Raw genomic sequence first — 17,120 nt, 5'->3', positions numbered from 1 at the left:
CACAAACCCGTGTCCTCTGCATCGGCAGGTGGACTCTCAACAACTGCACCACCAGGGAAGCCCTCTCTTAGTATTCTTTTTGTAATTTATTTCAGTTGGTAGATGTACATCTGGTTTATTCATTTTATTGATAATTAGCCCATTGTGTGACTAATCTACAATTTATTTATTCAGTCTCCTGCTGATGGATATTTAATTTGTTCCAATTTTCCATTATTATAAACACTGCTGCAACTAACACATATGGATCTATTTCTTTTGTCCTGGAAGGATACCTGTTTTTTTTTTTTTTTGCAGAGCAATGCGTATAGACTCTCTCTCCCCAGCTACATATTGCTTATGTGTGTATGCTTTTGTAGGCCTCCTAATCCTACCTCTCTCTATATGTGCATATGCTTATGTATGTTTGTATAAGTATTGTGTAATTTATGAAACGATTCAAATTAGGCTGATGATATTTGTACATTGCTTGCATGGTTTGAGGGGGTATGATTGGAAGATACGTATTTTCTTTTTATACCTTTTGAATGTAAAAAGTCCAAAGAAATTAGGTTTGTATGCGTGCCATCTCTTGAAAAATATTCATCTTATTTCTTTTCATTGTTTAGTTTTATGGGCAAAAATGACAGCATATTCCTTAGAAGTGGTGATTCTAGAGATTAATATTTTTTAATTAATTAATTTATTTTTGGCTGTGTTGGGTCTTTCTTTCTGTGTGAGGGCTTTCTCCAGTTGCGGCAAGCGGGGACCACTCTTCATCACGGTGCACGGGCCTCTCACTGTCACAGCCTCTCCCGTTGTGGAGCACAGGTTCCAGACGCGCAGGCTCAGTAATTGTGGCTCACGGGCTTAGTTGCTCCACGGCATGTGGGATCTTCCAAGACAAAGGCTCGAACCCGTGTCCCCTGCATTGGCAGGCAGATTCTTAACCACTGCGCCACCAGGGAAGCCCTAGAGATTAATTTTTTAATAACAGCTTTAAAATGTACAGGTCAATGATTTTTAGTGTATTCACTGAAAATTGCAACCATCACTACAATCAGTTTTAAAATATCTTTATCACCCCCAAAAAAGAAACCCCATACCCATTAGCAGTTACTACCCATTCCCTCCTTCCAGCTGTTGTAACCACAAATCTACCTCTGTGTTTGTGGGTTTTCCTGTTCTGAACATTTTATATATATGATTTATACAGTGTATGATCTTTTGTAACTAATGCCTTTCAGTTAGTATAAAGTTGGGACTTCCCTGGTGGTCCAGTGGTTAAGAATCCGTCTTGCAATGCAGGGGACGCCGGTTAGATCCCTGGTTGGGAAACTAAGATCCCACATGCCGCAAGGCAGCTAAGCCTGCGAGCCACAACTACTGAGCCCACACCCACAGCTAGAGAGCCTGCGTGCTGCAACTACAGAGCCCACACGCTCTGGAGCCCGTGTGCCACAACTAGAGAGAAGCCCGTGCACTGCAATGAGGAGCCCATGTGCCACAATGAAGGATCCCACGAGCCACAACTAAGACCTGATGCAATAAATAAATAAACAAACATAAAATGTTAAAAAACACTAATAATCTCAATAGTCTTTTAAAAAAATAAAGTTTTCAAGGTTCATCTGTATTATAGCATGTCATCAGTACTTCATTCCTTTTTATGACCAAATAATATACCATTGTATGGTTATGCCTCTTTTGTTTATCTGTTCATTAGTTGATGGACATTTGGGTTGTTTCTGCTTTTTGGATATTACAAATAATGATGTTATGAACATTTGTGTACAAGGTTTTATGCAGACTATGAGTGGAATTGCTGGATTATATAACTATGTTTAACATTTGAAGAACTGCCAAACTATTTTCCAATGTAGTTGTACCGTTTTACATTTCCACTAGCAATGTATGAGCTTTCCAGTTTCTCCACATCCTTGTCAACAGTTGTCACTTGCCAGCTTTTTCTTTATAACCGTTCTAGTTGGTGTGAGTGGTATCTCACTGTGTTTTTTTTTTTTCTTGGCTGCGTTGGGTCTTTGTTGCTGCGCGTGGGCTTTCTCTAGTTGTGGTGAGTGGGAGCTACTCTTCGTTGTGGTGTGCAGGATTCTCATTGCAATGGCTTCTCTTGTTGTGGAGCATGGGCTCTAGGTGTGCCGGCTTCAGTAGTTGCAGCATGTGAGCTTCAGTAGTTGTGGCTCGTGGGGTCTAGAGCACAGGCTCAGTAGTTGTGGTGCACAGGCTTAGTTGCTCTGTGGCATGTTGGATCTTCCTGGACCAGGGATCGAACCCATGTCCCCCGCATTGGCAGGCGGATTCTTAACCACTGCGCCACCCTCATTGTGGTTTTGATTTGCAGTTCTCTAATGACTAATAATGTTGAACATTTTTGCATGTGCTTACTGGCCATTTGTTTACCTCTTTGGAAATATATTTGAATGCTATTTAAAGCCTCTGCTCATTTTTTTTAACATCTTTATTGGCGTATAATTGCTATGCAATGGTGTGTTAGTTTCTGCTTTATAACAAAGTGAATCAGCCATACATACACATATATCCCCATATCTCTTCCCTCTTGCGTCTCCCTCCCACCCTTCCTATCCCACCCCTCTAGGTGGTCACAAAGCACCGAGCTGATCTCCCTGTGTTATGTGGCTGCTTCCCACTAGCTATTGATTTTACATTTGGTAGTGTATATATGTCCACGCCACTCTCTCACTTTGTCCCAGCTTACCCTTCCCCCTTCCCTTGTCCTCAGGTCCATTCTTTACATCTGCGTCTTTATTCCTCTCCTGCCCCTAGGTTCATCAGAACAATTTTTTTCTTTTTTTTTTTATATTCCATATATATGTGTTAGCATACGGTATTTGTTTTTCTCTTTCTGGCTTACTTCACTCTGTATGACAGATTGTAGGTCCATCCACCTCACTACAAATAACTCAATTTCGTTTCTTTTTATGGCTGAGTAATATTCCATTGTATATATGTGCCATATCTTCTTTATCCATTCATCTGTTCTTTGGTCATTTTTAATTAGGTTATTTGTCTTTTCATTGTTGGGTTGTAAGAGCACCATATGTTTTACTGTATTTTTTAAAGTATTGCTTTATTTGTTTGTAAAACTAATTTTTCCTCCTCTTATTGGAAGGTCCTGTCCAAAATGCACTGATGTCTTCACAAGTGTCAGTGAGCCAAGGATATAATTCTCAGCTTCCAGGATCCTACCCTCATCTAATACCAGCAAAGACTTTGAATCCAGTCTCTGGACAGTCTAACTCTGGTGGTTCCCAGACTGTTTCTCCACTAAGTAATTATCAGGGACCTGGACAGACTGTTTATAGACCATCTGTGGCTTCTAATCCAGTGACACCTTCACTCCGTAGTGGTCCTGTTCCCCAAATGCCACTACCTACTTCTCAGAACCCAGCTGCTACACCAATGCCTTCTGGTAGCTTTCTTCCTGGAGCCAACATACCACCACCCTTGAATTGGCAATATAACTATTCGTCACAGACAAACCATTGTCCTCGTGCATCATCCCAACCGACCATGTCTGGGAATGCAAATTTGACAAGTCCTCAATATGTTTCTTCTGGAGATGCTTCACTTCAAAACAACTTCATAAAATCAGGTAGAGTTCTTACAGGACTGCTTAAAATGTAGAGATGGGAAAATTTTGCTTGTTTAAATGTTTTTAAATGACTGTTTCAACCTTAAAATCATATGGAAGGCTATTGATGTTTTTGATCATTGTTAATCTTTAAATAGATTACCTCTGTAACCTTTGGGTCAACTTAAGATCATGATTGTTCCTGCTTTGCTTCTTTCCTTTGAAGGTATCCTCTGAATTTCTTTGAGTCACCCATGATATTTCAGGGTTTCAGGTATGCATGCAGAACCACTTAAGTACTGGCCATTACTTTTATTAATGGGTTTCCATCTTGTATTCTAGGGAAACTTAATCCCTGTGGTCTCTCTTTGGACTTGATCTAAGGCTTGTCTTGTCTATTTGTTATGGCATGGACAAGTTTTGGCTCCAGAAACCAGAGAATCTGGAGGGTCAGGTGAAAACAGACAGTACTTTTGGAGTGAGGAGTATTATTGAGCACATCTGTGGTCAGAAAGCAGTGCACAGAGATTTATCTCTGTTTTTTTTTAGGAGTTTTATAACTTTAGTTCCTACATTCAGGTGTTTGATCAATTTTGAGTTAATTTTTGTGTATGGTGTTAATAGGTAGGGATTCAGCTTCATTCTTGTGCATGTGGATATACAGTTGTCCCAGGACTATTTGATGGAAAGACTGTTCTTCCTCCCATTGAATGATCTTGACACCCTTGTTGAAAATCAGTTGATCATAAATGTAGGGTTTATTTCTGTACTCTGAATTCTGTTCCATTGATCTATATGTGTATTTTTATACTAGTACCAAACATCTTGATTAGCGTAGCTTTGTAGTAAGGTTTGAATTGTAAAGATTGACTCCTCCACCTTTTTAGGTTTTTTTTCAAGATTGTTTTGGCTGTCCTAGGTCCCTTGCATTTCCATAAGAATTTTAGGATTAGCTTGTCAATTTTTGCAATAAAAAGACAGCTGTGATTTTGATAGGGATTGTGCTGAATCTGTACATCAATTTGGGAAGAAAGCTATATACTCTTGGACTGACTTTGATCATTTTATTTTTTAACCTCAGTGCTTGGTCATATACGGTTCAAAAGTAGGTTCATTTAACCGTTTCACTATTCCCTTTTTTATATTAAAATTTGTCTTAAACACTTATCAACATTAACAGTGTTACTTTGAAAAGCATTTCAGATTCTGTATTAGGATCTGCAGGTTGATTCTGCTCAGCAGACATCCTCAAGGAAATGAACTAGTAAAAGTTTCCAAGTGAAATAGTAATATCAGTCATTACCTTTTTATATTCATATGTATTTCTGCATCTAGATACTACATGCACTTCATCAGTTTTGTAGTTTGTTAACTGCTGAAACTATTTTTCTTAGCCTCTTGACTAGCCACTGGCCCTGGTGAATGCATTTTGGACTTGTAAAGATTAAGGCTGCTTCTAGAAACTTAGTTTCTTTGGAGAGATCTTCTGATCCATAATTGTTAGACCTAAAATCCTTCTGATTACTTTTATTCTTATTCATTTGACACCATGAGTGAGCATCAATCGCTTGAAGTTAATGAACATTCACTTCTTTATTAAGGTAACATTTATTATATAGAATTTTAGGTAATATTTTAGGTAACATTTTTAGGTAACATTTATATAGGTATCATTTACTGAATGTTTGTTATTTTCCAGCACTTTACCAAACTTTAATGTGTTTTATCTTATTTAATCTTTACAGCAGTACGTTTTACAGATAAGGAATGTGAGGCTTGAATAATTTTCCCAAAGCCACAAGAAAATAGGTTGGGAAAAGGTACTATTTAAAATTAGGTGTAGCCTCTCATTAAAAAGCACGTGATCAATAATCTGAAATATTTTTTTGGCTATAACAGAAGCCCTCAGGTAGAGCACCTTGATTACAGCACAGATGTGGTGAAAGAGACATAAGGAAGTGCCAAAACTTATGAAGGTTTCTATATAAAAGAAGGGGAAAGAAAGATACATAAACTAATAAAATGAACCTACAAGAGATGTATGACTGCCCTTCTCTTTTCTTAATGAGAAACTCTAAAAAACTTCCCCAGTTTTTACCTCTGTTTTTTCATCATTGTTAGTAGGTGCCTGATTGTCTGATCTCAGAACTGTATCTAGGGATTTCCTTGGTGGTCCAGTGGTTGGGACTTCGCCTTCCAAAACAGGGGGTGCCAGTTCGATCCCTGGTCAGGGAGCTAAGATCCCACATTCCTGTGGCCAAAAAACCAAAAAAACCCATAAAACAGAAGCAATATTGTAACAGATTCAATAAAGACTTTAAAAATGGTCCACATCAAAAAAATCTTAAAAAAAAAAACTGTATCTAAGTTATGCAAATTTCTAATTCACGTATTAAAATTCTCTGACTTTTTTTTTCTAATGGGACACCTTTTAGCATGTAATTAGTTTTAGGGATCTCAGAAGGCAGATTCTGAAACTCTAACTATTAGTGTTCTAAATAAGAGTCATTCAACTTGAAAAAATAATGTCTATTTTATGAAATGTAGCCTATTCTGGATTCAACAATATTCCTCTTAAAGCTGTGAAAAATCTCTATCAGCTCACTTGTATTCTGTTAAACATTAGGTTGTTACATCTTTGTGGCCAGATGTATCAAACATTCTTATTCATGCTGAGTTGCAAATGTACCTTGCCCTTTTGTTCCTTTGACTTGTCTCTATTGCCATAGATATGTATGGGTGCTTCTTTGATAAGGGAGTTACATGGCAGTAATCTTTGTCTTCACCTTTGACAACAGGGCACTGATTAGTCTTGTTGGGAGATCATTTTTCAATTTGGCCCTGGAGAATTTGAACAGTATTGAAGAAACATATTGAAATTTTTCATATTTAGGTATCTTTATTCCTTTGATTTTACAAAATACAGGGTTTTACAAAATACAGGTAGAATATATTATATGTAAAATTTATTACCTATTTCACTTACAAATTCAGAGGATTAAAAGTCTTGTAATGAAAAATTAAATCACATGTATTTTATCAGTAGTATTATCAGTAGTATTTTATCTACTTTATAGACTTTGTTCCTCCTCTTTAGCAAATGAGAAGGTGGAAGCAGTATTATTGATTTGAATGGACAGGTGGTTGTGGGTTTTGGAACTTTCCATGTCACACAGAAGAATTTCCCCAAGGGTAACTGACAATGTTTTTACAGTAGTCAGAACTTACTGTCCTAATAGAAAATTGGTGAAATTGAGGCAGTGAGATACTGGTAGATACAAGGACAAATACCATGTCATTTCTTAGTTTTGTTTGATGGGTACTTTTAAACCTCTTGGATATCAGTGTTTCATAAGGTTTATACGTAAACTTTGGATCATTTCCTGATTTTTAAGCCTAGGGAGTGTTCTTAATATAGTATTTAAGCAATTATTGGAAGTAAACTACTTTTAATTATTATTAGGTAAACACTGAACAGTGTACACATTTATTATCTATTTTAACAGGTTATACCCCCAATAAAAATGAAGCAAAATGAAATAAAACTTGGAAAATTTAGGATAACCACAATAGTTTGTAGTTTTAGAAAGCTAACTCTAAACCTAATTGATGATAGTGAATGGACTATATTGATAGGTATTCATACACTTTTATTAATGTTAATTTCTACTGGAATATTTGATGTGGCCTGTTGAAACTGTGACCAGTTAATGAAAAATTAATCAATAAACAGGGCATTGTATCTACTGTATAAGTAATTTGATGCTGACTTTATATTTATACTGCTTTAATAATCGACAGGTAAGAATTATGGTAGGAGAGACTTGGAAATGTGTAAAGTATGCATATAAATTAGAAAGTCATTCATCTGGGAGGTTAACTCATTTCTAGTAATTTTTGGTTTGTAGTTGAAATACAGATTTGGAAGTTACTTAGATTCGGTAAAAGGCCGTTTTGGCATTTTTCTTAAGTTCTTAAGTGTCATGTGAAAAACCACTGTTTCCATAGGATCTGCACCCCCCTTAGTGAATCCACCTCTGCCTACCACTTTTCAACCAGGAGCTCCTCTTGGGCCCCCTCCAACTGGAGCACCACCTCCAGTGAGGGCCCTTACGCCTCAGAAATCAACACATAGAGCTGTGCCCCAGCCCACCTTTAATTCAGCTAGCAACCAAGAAGGTAAGCAAGACAAAAACCAAGTCGCGTCCTAAAGTTTTGACTCAGGATGGAAAGATGAATATTATCTGAATTCTGTGCATTCAAGTCATATTCTAACAGAAAATCTAGTTTTTTTGGTTAGGGATGCCCCTCAGGAATTTAGAGTTTAAAAAAGTTTCTCGGTATTCCACTGCCCCATTCTGGGCTGTGGAATAGCTTTTGGGATCACTGTTGACTTTTTTTGTTGCTGTGCAGATTTTAAAAATCATGGCTATAAAGTTACATGTCTTTTGGGAGAGGGAGGCGAGAGGAAATTTTGCTTTTCTGGACATGATGTTAGAACTATCCTTTTAATACATTGGCCCTTTTTTATGGGAGCAGTATTTTGCTTGCCACTCTTACTGTAAATGTAACAAATATTTATGAGCCTAAATAAAAAGTCAAATATACAAACATTTTGATGTTTTATAGTTTTAAAGCATTGTCTTCAGAGGTAACTTTAACATATAAGTTTATTAATTTAAACAAAATATTTTATAAAATAAGAAATTTGATTTTAGCCATAATATAACCATTGCAACAAGATTGGAAATAGGAAAACAGAAGAGGAGGGGAAAAAACCACTGCCCATATCCTACTACTCAATATAATCAATATTATCATTTTTGTATTTTCTTCTACCATTTCCTTTTTTTAGTATTGTTAGTAGGGAAAAAACTGACCTGTGTATAATTTGAAAAGAATGGTGTTAACAATGAGTAACAAAATGATAAAGCCGTGTCCCACTGCTTGCCACCTGATAATTTTGAATATCAAGCTACAATAAGTATTTAAACTTTTAACCAACTAAAAATATGCTCAATGTTTTTGTTTCTACAAAACAGTTTTACTAAGGTTTTCTGTATCAACTCATGGCTAAAGACCTGGTGGTCTTGAGAATTGGAAAGGAGTTACTAACTTTATGAAACCATTAAACTTATCTATTTGGTGTTAAAACTGTTAAAAGTTAGCACCTTTATACTTAGGTGCTAGAGGTTGATACTATTCATTGATTTTAGTTTCTTCTGTACCCAAATTAGAGCTAATAAATAGCAGAGGTACATAATGATAAATTTTTATTATTCATTTTAGCGGTTGTTTGCTAGACCAAAGCAATTGTTCTAATTAATATATATCACCTTAAAGTTAACTCTAGATTCTGCTCTGTTCCATATTTTTATTTTTTAAAATTTTTTTCTTGTATTCTATTTTTTTTGAATTTTATTTATTTTTATACAGCAGGTTCTTATTAGTCATCCATTTTATACACATCAGTGTATACATGTCAATCCCAATCTCCCAATTCATACCCCCCCCCGCCACTTCCCCCCTTGGTGTCCATACATTTGTTCTTTGTGTCTCAATTTCTGCCCTGCAAACCGGTTTTTCTAGGTTCCACATATATGCGTTAATATACGATATTTGTTTTTCTTGCTGACTTACTTACTTTTTTTTTTTTTTTTTTTTTTTTGCGGTATGTGGGCCTCTCACTGTTGTGGCCTCTCCCGTTGTGCACAGTCTCCGGACGTGCAGGCTCAGCGGCCATGGCTCACGGGCCTAGCCGCTCCACGGCACGTGGGATCTTCCCGGACCGGGGCACGAACCCATGTCCCCTGCATCGGCAGGCGGACTCTCAACCACTGCGCCACCAGGGAAGCCCTTACTTACATATTTTTTTAAAAAGGTTTTTATCCTCATAAATTTATTTCATCCTTAAATAGTATTGATTTTGGTGACTTATTTTAGTGCGTACTGCTCCTTAGAAGTTTTTAATGCTGCTCTCACAACTAGTAAAATCTTTCAGGTAGTATATAATTTTATAAACTACACAAAGTACCATTCTTTTTGGAAGCTTATAAAGTTATTTGAAACTTTTATGTATTTTGTATATTTAAAATCTTACATTGTTTGAAATTTTTATTTCAACATTTAACATTTCCTGGGTTGTGGTTTAAACTATTTGTCATTTGGAAAGTTATCATAAATTTTAAACGTTAGCTCAAATCTTGCAAAAATTATAGTAATGGTTCTAATTTAAATATTGTTAATAAACTTTCTCCTTAGGTATTATACCAAATACCAATAATGGATCTATGGTGGTTCACAATAGTTATGATGAAATTGAAGGCGGTGGCTTCTTGGGTGAGATGCTATGAAAGTTTTTTTGTTTTTTTAAGTATGTGTTCCTTGTAGGAAACAAAGAAGAAAACTTCATAATTATGTCACACAATGATACCTACTGTTAGCATTTTTTATCTCCATGTGTTTAGATTTTTTGTTAGGTTTTTTTCCCCTTTAGGACTGGGATTATGGGCTTTATTATTATTATGTTATGACCGAAGAGTATTTTTTTCAATTAAATCTATTTAAATTTACTTATCCAGTTGAACATTTAGTATGTTTTAATTAAAGTTGTTTTGACTTAAATTTTAGTCTGAATACAAAGTTTAGTACGTGATATGAGATATGAGAGTAAATTAATTATACTAAACTTATTTTTGTGTGTTTACAGCTGTAGTCCACTTTAGCTAGATTTTAATCATTGCTCTTACTTTGTTACTAGTGTTTATTTGTTTTACTTTACAAAATTGATGAATAAAAGTATTAAATTACCCAAAGGATTTTAGAGTTATGATTTCTATAATTTAATGGATGTGTGTGTTGATTTAAAGTACTCTGGAGTGTTAAATAGAACTTAAAAGTTACCTTGTTTCTAGCAACACCACAGCTTACTAATAAGAATCCTACAATGAGCCGAAGTGTTGGATATTCATATCCCTCCTTACCACCTGGTTATCAGAACACAATATCACCTAGTACAACAGGAATGCCACCCTCTTCCTTGAATTATCCAAGTGGTCCACAGGCATTTACTCAGGTATACTTTTTGTTTTTGTTTTTTTACCTGTATTCCACTTCAGTTTAAACTGTATTCACATGAAAAAATTTTAGGAAGGTATAATGAAAATTTTTAACCAGTTAGAATGGTAATAAATATTTCATAAGGCCTTTGTCCTGTTACATATCTCCAGAACCAAAAAATTGACCAGGAAATCTAGATTACAGTGTTGTTATTTAGAGAGAAATTAAGTAACCAAGTCCTTATACTATTCTCTTTTCAACTGAAGACATTATAAAGGCTACTTACTTTGAAATTATATATCTTTAGACTCCTTTAGGTGCTAATCATTTACCTGCAAGCATGAGAGGATTAAGTCTACATCCAGAGGGGCTATGGGTTATCAATCTACTTCAAGAAAGAAACATGCTTCCATTGACACCTTTGCAGCCTCCTGTTCCAAATTTGCATGAAGATATTCAGAAACTCAACTGTAACCCAGAGTAAGGCTTCAAACAGCGCTTCTTATTAAATATGACATTTTACTTGTTCTAAAATTCTTCCAGATTATTTTTGAGCTTCATGTGTTATGAACAAGCTATACAAATGTATTAATTTATGAAAGTAGTTCTGCATGCAGAAAACAGCGCTTTGTTAGTTGCTTACTTGATATTTGAAATATTCTAAGTCAAGAAATAGAGGGCTTCCCCGGTGGCACAGTGGTTGAGAGTCTGCCTGCCGATGCAGGGGACGCAGGTTCGTGTCCTGGTCCGGGAAGATCCCACATGCCGCGGAGCGGTTGGGCCCTTGAGCCATGGCCACTGAGCCTGCGCGTCCGGAGCCTGTGCTCCGCAACGGGAGAGGCCACAGCAGTGGGAGGCCCGCGTACCACAAAAAAAGAAAGAAATAGTGTTGTAACCCCTGATCTGATAGCTACTCTTATCAGCTCTAATGGGACTATGATATTCATTATCATTATGGTGATTACATTATATTTTCAAAGTCCAAAGGACAGAGACTTGATTCTATATAATCCTTTATTTGCTCTCATTTTAAATTGTTTTTCATAACCAACATAATACTCTTTTCTCTCTTAAAATTGATTGTGAGTTTAAGTGTATATGAAGACTTTCTGATAAACTGAATTTTGTTATTTTTATTTATTTTAAAAATTTATTATTTATTTGGCTGCATTGGGCTTAGTTGCAGCATGTGGGATTTTTGTTGTGGCATGTGGGATCTTCCGTTGCGGTGTGGGGGCTCTTCTCTAGTTGTTGTGCACAGGCTCTAGAGCGTGTGGGCTCAGTAGTTGCAGCGCTCGGGCTCCAGAGTGTGTGGGCTCTCTAGTTATGGTGTGTGGGCTCCAGAGCACATGGGCTTAGTTGCCCTGCAGTATGTGGGATCTTAGTTGCCCAACCAGGGATCAAACCATTGTCCCCTGCATTGGAAGGTGGATTCAATTTTTTAAAAAATTATTTATTTATTTGTTTATTTTGGCTGTGTTGGGTCTTTGTTTCTGTTCATGGGCTTTCTTTAGTTGCGGCGAGCGGGGGCCACTCTTCATCGCGGTGCGCGGGCCTCTCACTGTCGCGGCCTCTCTTGTTGCGGAGCACAGGCTCCAGACGCGCAGGCTCAGTAGTTATGGCTCATGGGCCTAGTTGCTCCGCGGCATGTGGGATCTTCCCAGACCAGGGCTCGAACCCGTGTCCCCTGCACTGGCAGGCAGACTCTCAACCACTGCGCCACCAGGGAAGCCCCTGGAAGGCGGATTCTTAACCACTGGACCACCAGGGAAGTCCCCGAATTTTTTTTTAATTAATTAATTTTTATTTTTGGCTGCGTTGGGTCTTCGTTGCTACATGTGGGCTTTCTCTAGTTGTGGTGAGCGGGGGCTACTCTTCGTTGTGGTGCACGGGCTTCTCACTGCAGTGGCTTCTTTTGTTGCAGAGCACAGGCTTTAGGTGCACGGGCTTCAGTAGTTGTGGCATACGGGCTCAGTAGTTGTGGCACGTGGGCTCAGTAGTTGTGGCTCGCGGGCTCTAGAGCACAGGCTCAGTAGTTGTAGCACAGGGGCTTAGTTGCTCCGCGGCATGTGGGATATTCCCTGCGTTGGCAGGCGGATTCTTAACTACTGAGCCACCAAAATTGGGAAACCCAATTTTGTTATTTTTAAATAGTCTTTTTAAAACCATCAGTAAAACTGAGCTTTTCAGTAATACACTTAACTTTTTTTTTAAGATTTATTATTTATTTATTTAATTTATTTTTGGCTGCATTGGGTCTTAGTTGCAGTACTCAGAATCTTCCTTGAGGCATGCAGGATCCTTCATTAAAGTGCGCGGGCTCTTCGTTGTGGTGCACGGGCTTCTCGTTGTGGCGAGTAGCTTTTCTCTTCTGTAGTGGCATGCAGGCTCCAGGGCGCATGGGCTCTGTATTTGTGGCACGCAGGATCTAGTTGAGGCGTACGTGAGCTCAGTAGTTGTGGCACGCAGGCTTAGTTGCCCTGAGGCGTGTTGGATCTTAGTTTTCTGACCAGGGATTGAACCCGTGTCCCCTGCATTGTAAGGCAGATTCTTTACCACTGGACCACCAGGGAAAGTTCCAGTAATACGCTTAACTTTGCATGTGCAAATTTGGGTCATCACCTTTAAATTCCAGTGCCATCTAGATTTATATAAAGAAAAATAAGTTCTTTGGTAGTCTAGACTGTCTTATGCACAAGCTGAGAAGAAAATTTGTTTTAGTTATATAAAATGGGATTATAACTGTCCACCCTTTCTTTCTGAATAGGATTTAAATATTTAAAAAGGATAAAATTTGTGAGAGCCTATTGAAATACTTCATTTGTAATCTGATCCAATGTTAAAATGTGTACCTTTTAAGTCTTTTTATTTTTGTCCAAAAATAGTCATAGTAATAACTGACAAATGATTTTTACATTGATATAGGTTATTCCGATGCACACTGACTAGCATTCCTCAGACTCAGGCCTTACTGAATAAAGCCAAACTTCCTTTGGGACTGCTGCTCCATCCTTTTAAAGACCTAGTGGTATGTTTTACTAGTGAAAGTAAATGTTTTGTGGAAAATTATCTTGGTGGTAAGGAATTTTTTATAATAGTGCAAGAATTTGTTTGAGCTATCTTTAGGAATTTGACCATTGGCCGATTCCTTTATTTGTATTTCAGCCAAAAATATTATCAAATGCTTTCACAAAGAGATAAAATAAACATATTGTTGAAAAATTCAGGAGGTACTGAATAGAATAGAGGTACTGAAGAAAATAAATAAATGAACCATACTATTTTAACAAGTTGTAAATTGTTTACCCATTAAAATACTTTACCCATTCTCCCAGTTCTTCCATTCTTGGAGTAAAATCTGTTGCTTTAAGAAGCTGTTTCCAAAAAGAAGAAGAAGAAAAGAAAAGAAGCCCTTCTACTTTTGTCCTAAGGCTCTGGGACCTTGACATGTGACCACATACGGGTTGAGAGAATCAGTCCATAAGTGAAGTGACTTTCCCAATACAAACCTCCTTTTGGTAATAGGATTGTATTGCCTTTACTGATTTTTGACTTTAACTTTACATCTTTTAAAACGTAGGATAAACTTTAAATAGGAGCATAATTGCGAAGTCCAATAAAATATTTAAATATAATTTAACCATACCTTACTTTGTGACAGTTCTTTTATGAGAACTTAGTAGCCTGTTAATATAACATGAAGAAACTTCCTAATGATTTAATTAGTCATTTTTTTAGAATATTGATCCTTCCTTCACCATTCATCTCACAGATATGTTGTAAATTTACTATGTTGGTTTTGCAATGTAAACTTTTAATGAGAAAATAAATACTTTTTAAAAGGCAAAATTTAATGAGAATGGTCCTGGGGAAAATCACTAGGGTTTAAGAACCAGTACATTTCATTACATAATTTTTTGTTTGGCAGCTTGGACACATTTTTTTACCCTAGTTTTTTGTCTAAAATTATAATATCCCAACAATTATTTGGAAGGTATGGATTAAGTGCTTGACCTTTAGACATGATCATCATTGTCTTTAATAATTTAGTCCTTTTTTTTCAGCAATTGCCTGTGGTTACCTCTAGTACAATTGTGAGATGCCGTTCATGCAGGACATACATCAACCCTTTTGTCAGCTTTCTTGATCAAAGGAGATGGAAATGTAACTTATGTTACCGAGTCAATGATGGTATGTTTTTTTTTTTAAACATTTAAACATTTCTACATGCATTGTAGGGAAATCAGATAACACAAATGTGAAGTTAAAAAACAAAACAAAACCCGGTCTTATTTACCCGTAATCCTTTCACTCAGATATAACTTCTTTTAACTATTTTCTAGGCATTTATACTTATATATAAATAATTATATACTTCTTAAGCAAAAAATGTGATAATACTACTTTGATACCACTTTTTTACATTTATTCTGTTGGATATATAATAAATGGCATATTTCATGGTATTATTTAAGCCTGTAATTTAAGAAATATTTTTATTTAGAAATTGTCCCATGCCTTTTCTCTAGGGTGAAAGAAAATAAGCCCACAGAGTAGCTGCCATTAGCTTCATTCACTGCTGTATGAAGGGAGGTGGGCAGTGCTAGAAGGTTAGTTGAATGTAGTTTTTTTAGTAGCTGATGAGGAGGGGATCTTCTTCAGTAACTTTCACAATTTATATTTGAGGAATATCATCTAACCAACAACATTCTATTAGGATTAGAGAAGAAAAAAAGGGCATGCCGTTACCCACATTGAATATTTGGTCTCTGTTTAGAAGGAAATTTCATTAAGCATTGGGAAATAAAGGAACTTGAGAGATTTTTTTTTTTTTTGCGGTATGCGGGCCTCTCACTATTGTAGCCTCTCCCATTGCGGAGCACAGGCTCAGCGGCCATGGCTCATGGGCCCAGCCACTCCGTGGTATGTGGGATCTTCCCAGACCAGGGCACGAACCCATATCCCCTGCATTGGCAGGCGGACACTTGAGAGATTTTTTATAACCATTTTTATTGTTTGTGTTTTTAGAGTAGAAGAAGTGAGGGTAGAAAAAGAGCATTCTTTTTACTCTGTAATAATGTAGAAAATGTATGTATTTATAGTGTTTAGTACACTTTTAGAATCTTATGTATATATGCTTCAATATATGAAATTAAATTATAATAAGGGTTGAAGTCACTTTTGTGTGCAGCCCAGACCATTTCATGAACTATGGCTTACCCTTTAGCATAGATAGGAATTTGAATTTTTACACAGTTCCTGGGAAGATAGATGAAATGATAATTATGGGGGGGGATTTTTTCAGAAACCAACGCCTGTGGCCGTAATATGTCTCTGGATAAAATGTGTTAATTTAGAAAATACTCTTTGAGCACTAGTGTTCTATAGGCAGTAGGCAACTGATATTCCATAGAGGTCTTATAACTATTGAAACTCACCATACCCTTAGGCTTTAACCTTTGAAGTATTTTACCATAGCTTTCTAGGGGCAACCAGAGTCTGTACATTTCATACGTCAAATGTTATTATCCATGTACCACTGTGAAATTTAAGACAAAGTTTAGTCTTGCATTTAAGAAAATAATTGGCATTTAATGAATTTTTATCATCCTTTCAAACTACTTTAGGAAAGCAGCTTTCCAAGAATTAAGAGAAAAAAGGATATTAGAAGATAGGGAAAGAAAAATCATAGTGCTTGTGGTTGTAAAAGCAAAACATACTTAGTGCCATTCAGTGTGGAGGGGAATTGAATGGGACTCAAAAACAAAGTGTATTTAACCCTTAATATTTAGTCTATATTGAATTATTTATAAATTCCTAAATTAAAAAAAACAGCCAAATGCAAGCTATATTAAACTTAATCCTTTCAGTTTTAACATTATATATTGTTAACTCACATAGTTCCTGAAGAATTCATGTACAACCCTTTGACCAGAGTCTATGGAGAACCTCATAGAAGACCTGAAGTTCAAAATGCTACTATTGAGTTTATGGCTCCTTCAGAATACATGGTAAACTTTCATTTTTTATATAGCACAAATATTTCATTATACCTGGTTTTAAATAAAATATAAAATCCTTTAACCAAAATTTTATATTTTTAATTTATAAAAGTTATCCTTGTTCATTATAAAAGTAGTTAATTTGTATATAAGGGTAAGTTTGAAAAGTAAAAGTGTAAAGTTCCACTTATGTTTCTTGGGCATCCCTCCAGAAATTTGCAATATATTATTGGGATCATACTTACTTTTAGGTCACTTCCAGTTTTTTCTGTTACAAATAATGATGTGATGCACATCATCTTTGCAACTACTTTTATACACTTGTGTGAATATCTGAGGTCTTGCATTTGAAAAGATAATAATTATGCCTAATGTTTAGCACTATGCATTTTATAAAGCACTTATATATTTTTGATTATCACAAATAACTCTTAAGCTGTTAATCCTGTTTTACGGATGTGAAACAA

The 17,120-nt window shown here is 36.3% G+C and overlaps 1 protein-coding gene across 2 annotated transcripts in view; it reads left to right on the top strand.

Moving 5' to 3' along the window:
• SEC24A (SEC24 homolog A, COPII coat complex component) overlaps nt 1-17,120 on the top strand; it is a 62,567-nt gene that overhangs the window by 11,538 nt on the left and 33,909 nt on the right. For both annotated transcript variants that reach the window (XM_082834976.1, XM_082834977.1), the window contains exons 2-9: nt 3,131-3,613; nt 7,601-7,771; nt 9,854-9,931; nt 10,507-10,667; nt 10,959-11,131; nt 13,577-13,679; nt 14,716-14,842; nt 16,553-16,662. In XM_082834976.1, the coding sequence (XP_082691102.1) occupies nt 3,131-3,613; nt 7,601-7,771; nt 9,854-9,931; nt 10,507-10,667; nt 10,959-11,131; nt 13,577-13,679; nt 14,716-14,842; nt 16,553-16,662 (1,406 nt within the window). The remainder of the gene's footprint in view (nt 1-3,130; nt 3,614-7,600; nt 7,772-9,853; nt 9,932-10,506; nt 10,668-10,958; nt 11,132-13,576; nt 13,680-14,715; nt 14,843-16,552; nt 16,663-17,120) is intronic.

Source organism: Leucopleurus acutus, assembly GCF_964270905.1.
Source record: "Leucopleurus acutus genome assembly, chromosome: 3".
Taxonomy (NCBI): domain Eukaryota; kingdom Metazoa; phylum Chordata; class Mammalia; order Artiodactyla; family Delphinidae; genus Leucopleurus; species Leucopleurus acutus.
The sequence above is the reverse complement of the archived record's forward strand: the minus strand, read 5'-3'. Positions and strand labels throughout refer to the sequence as shown.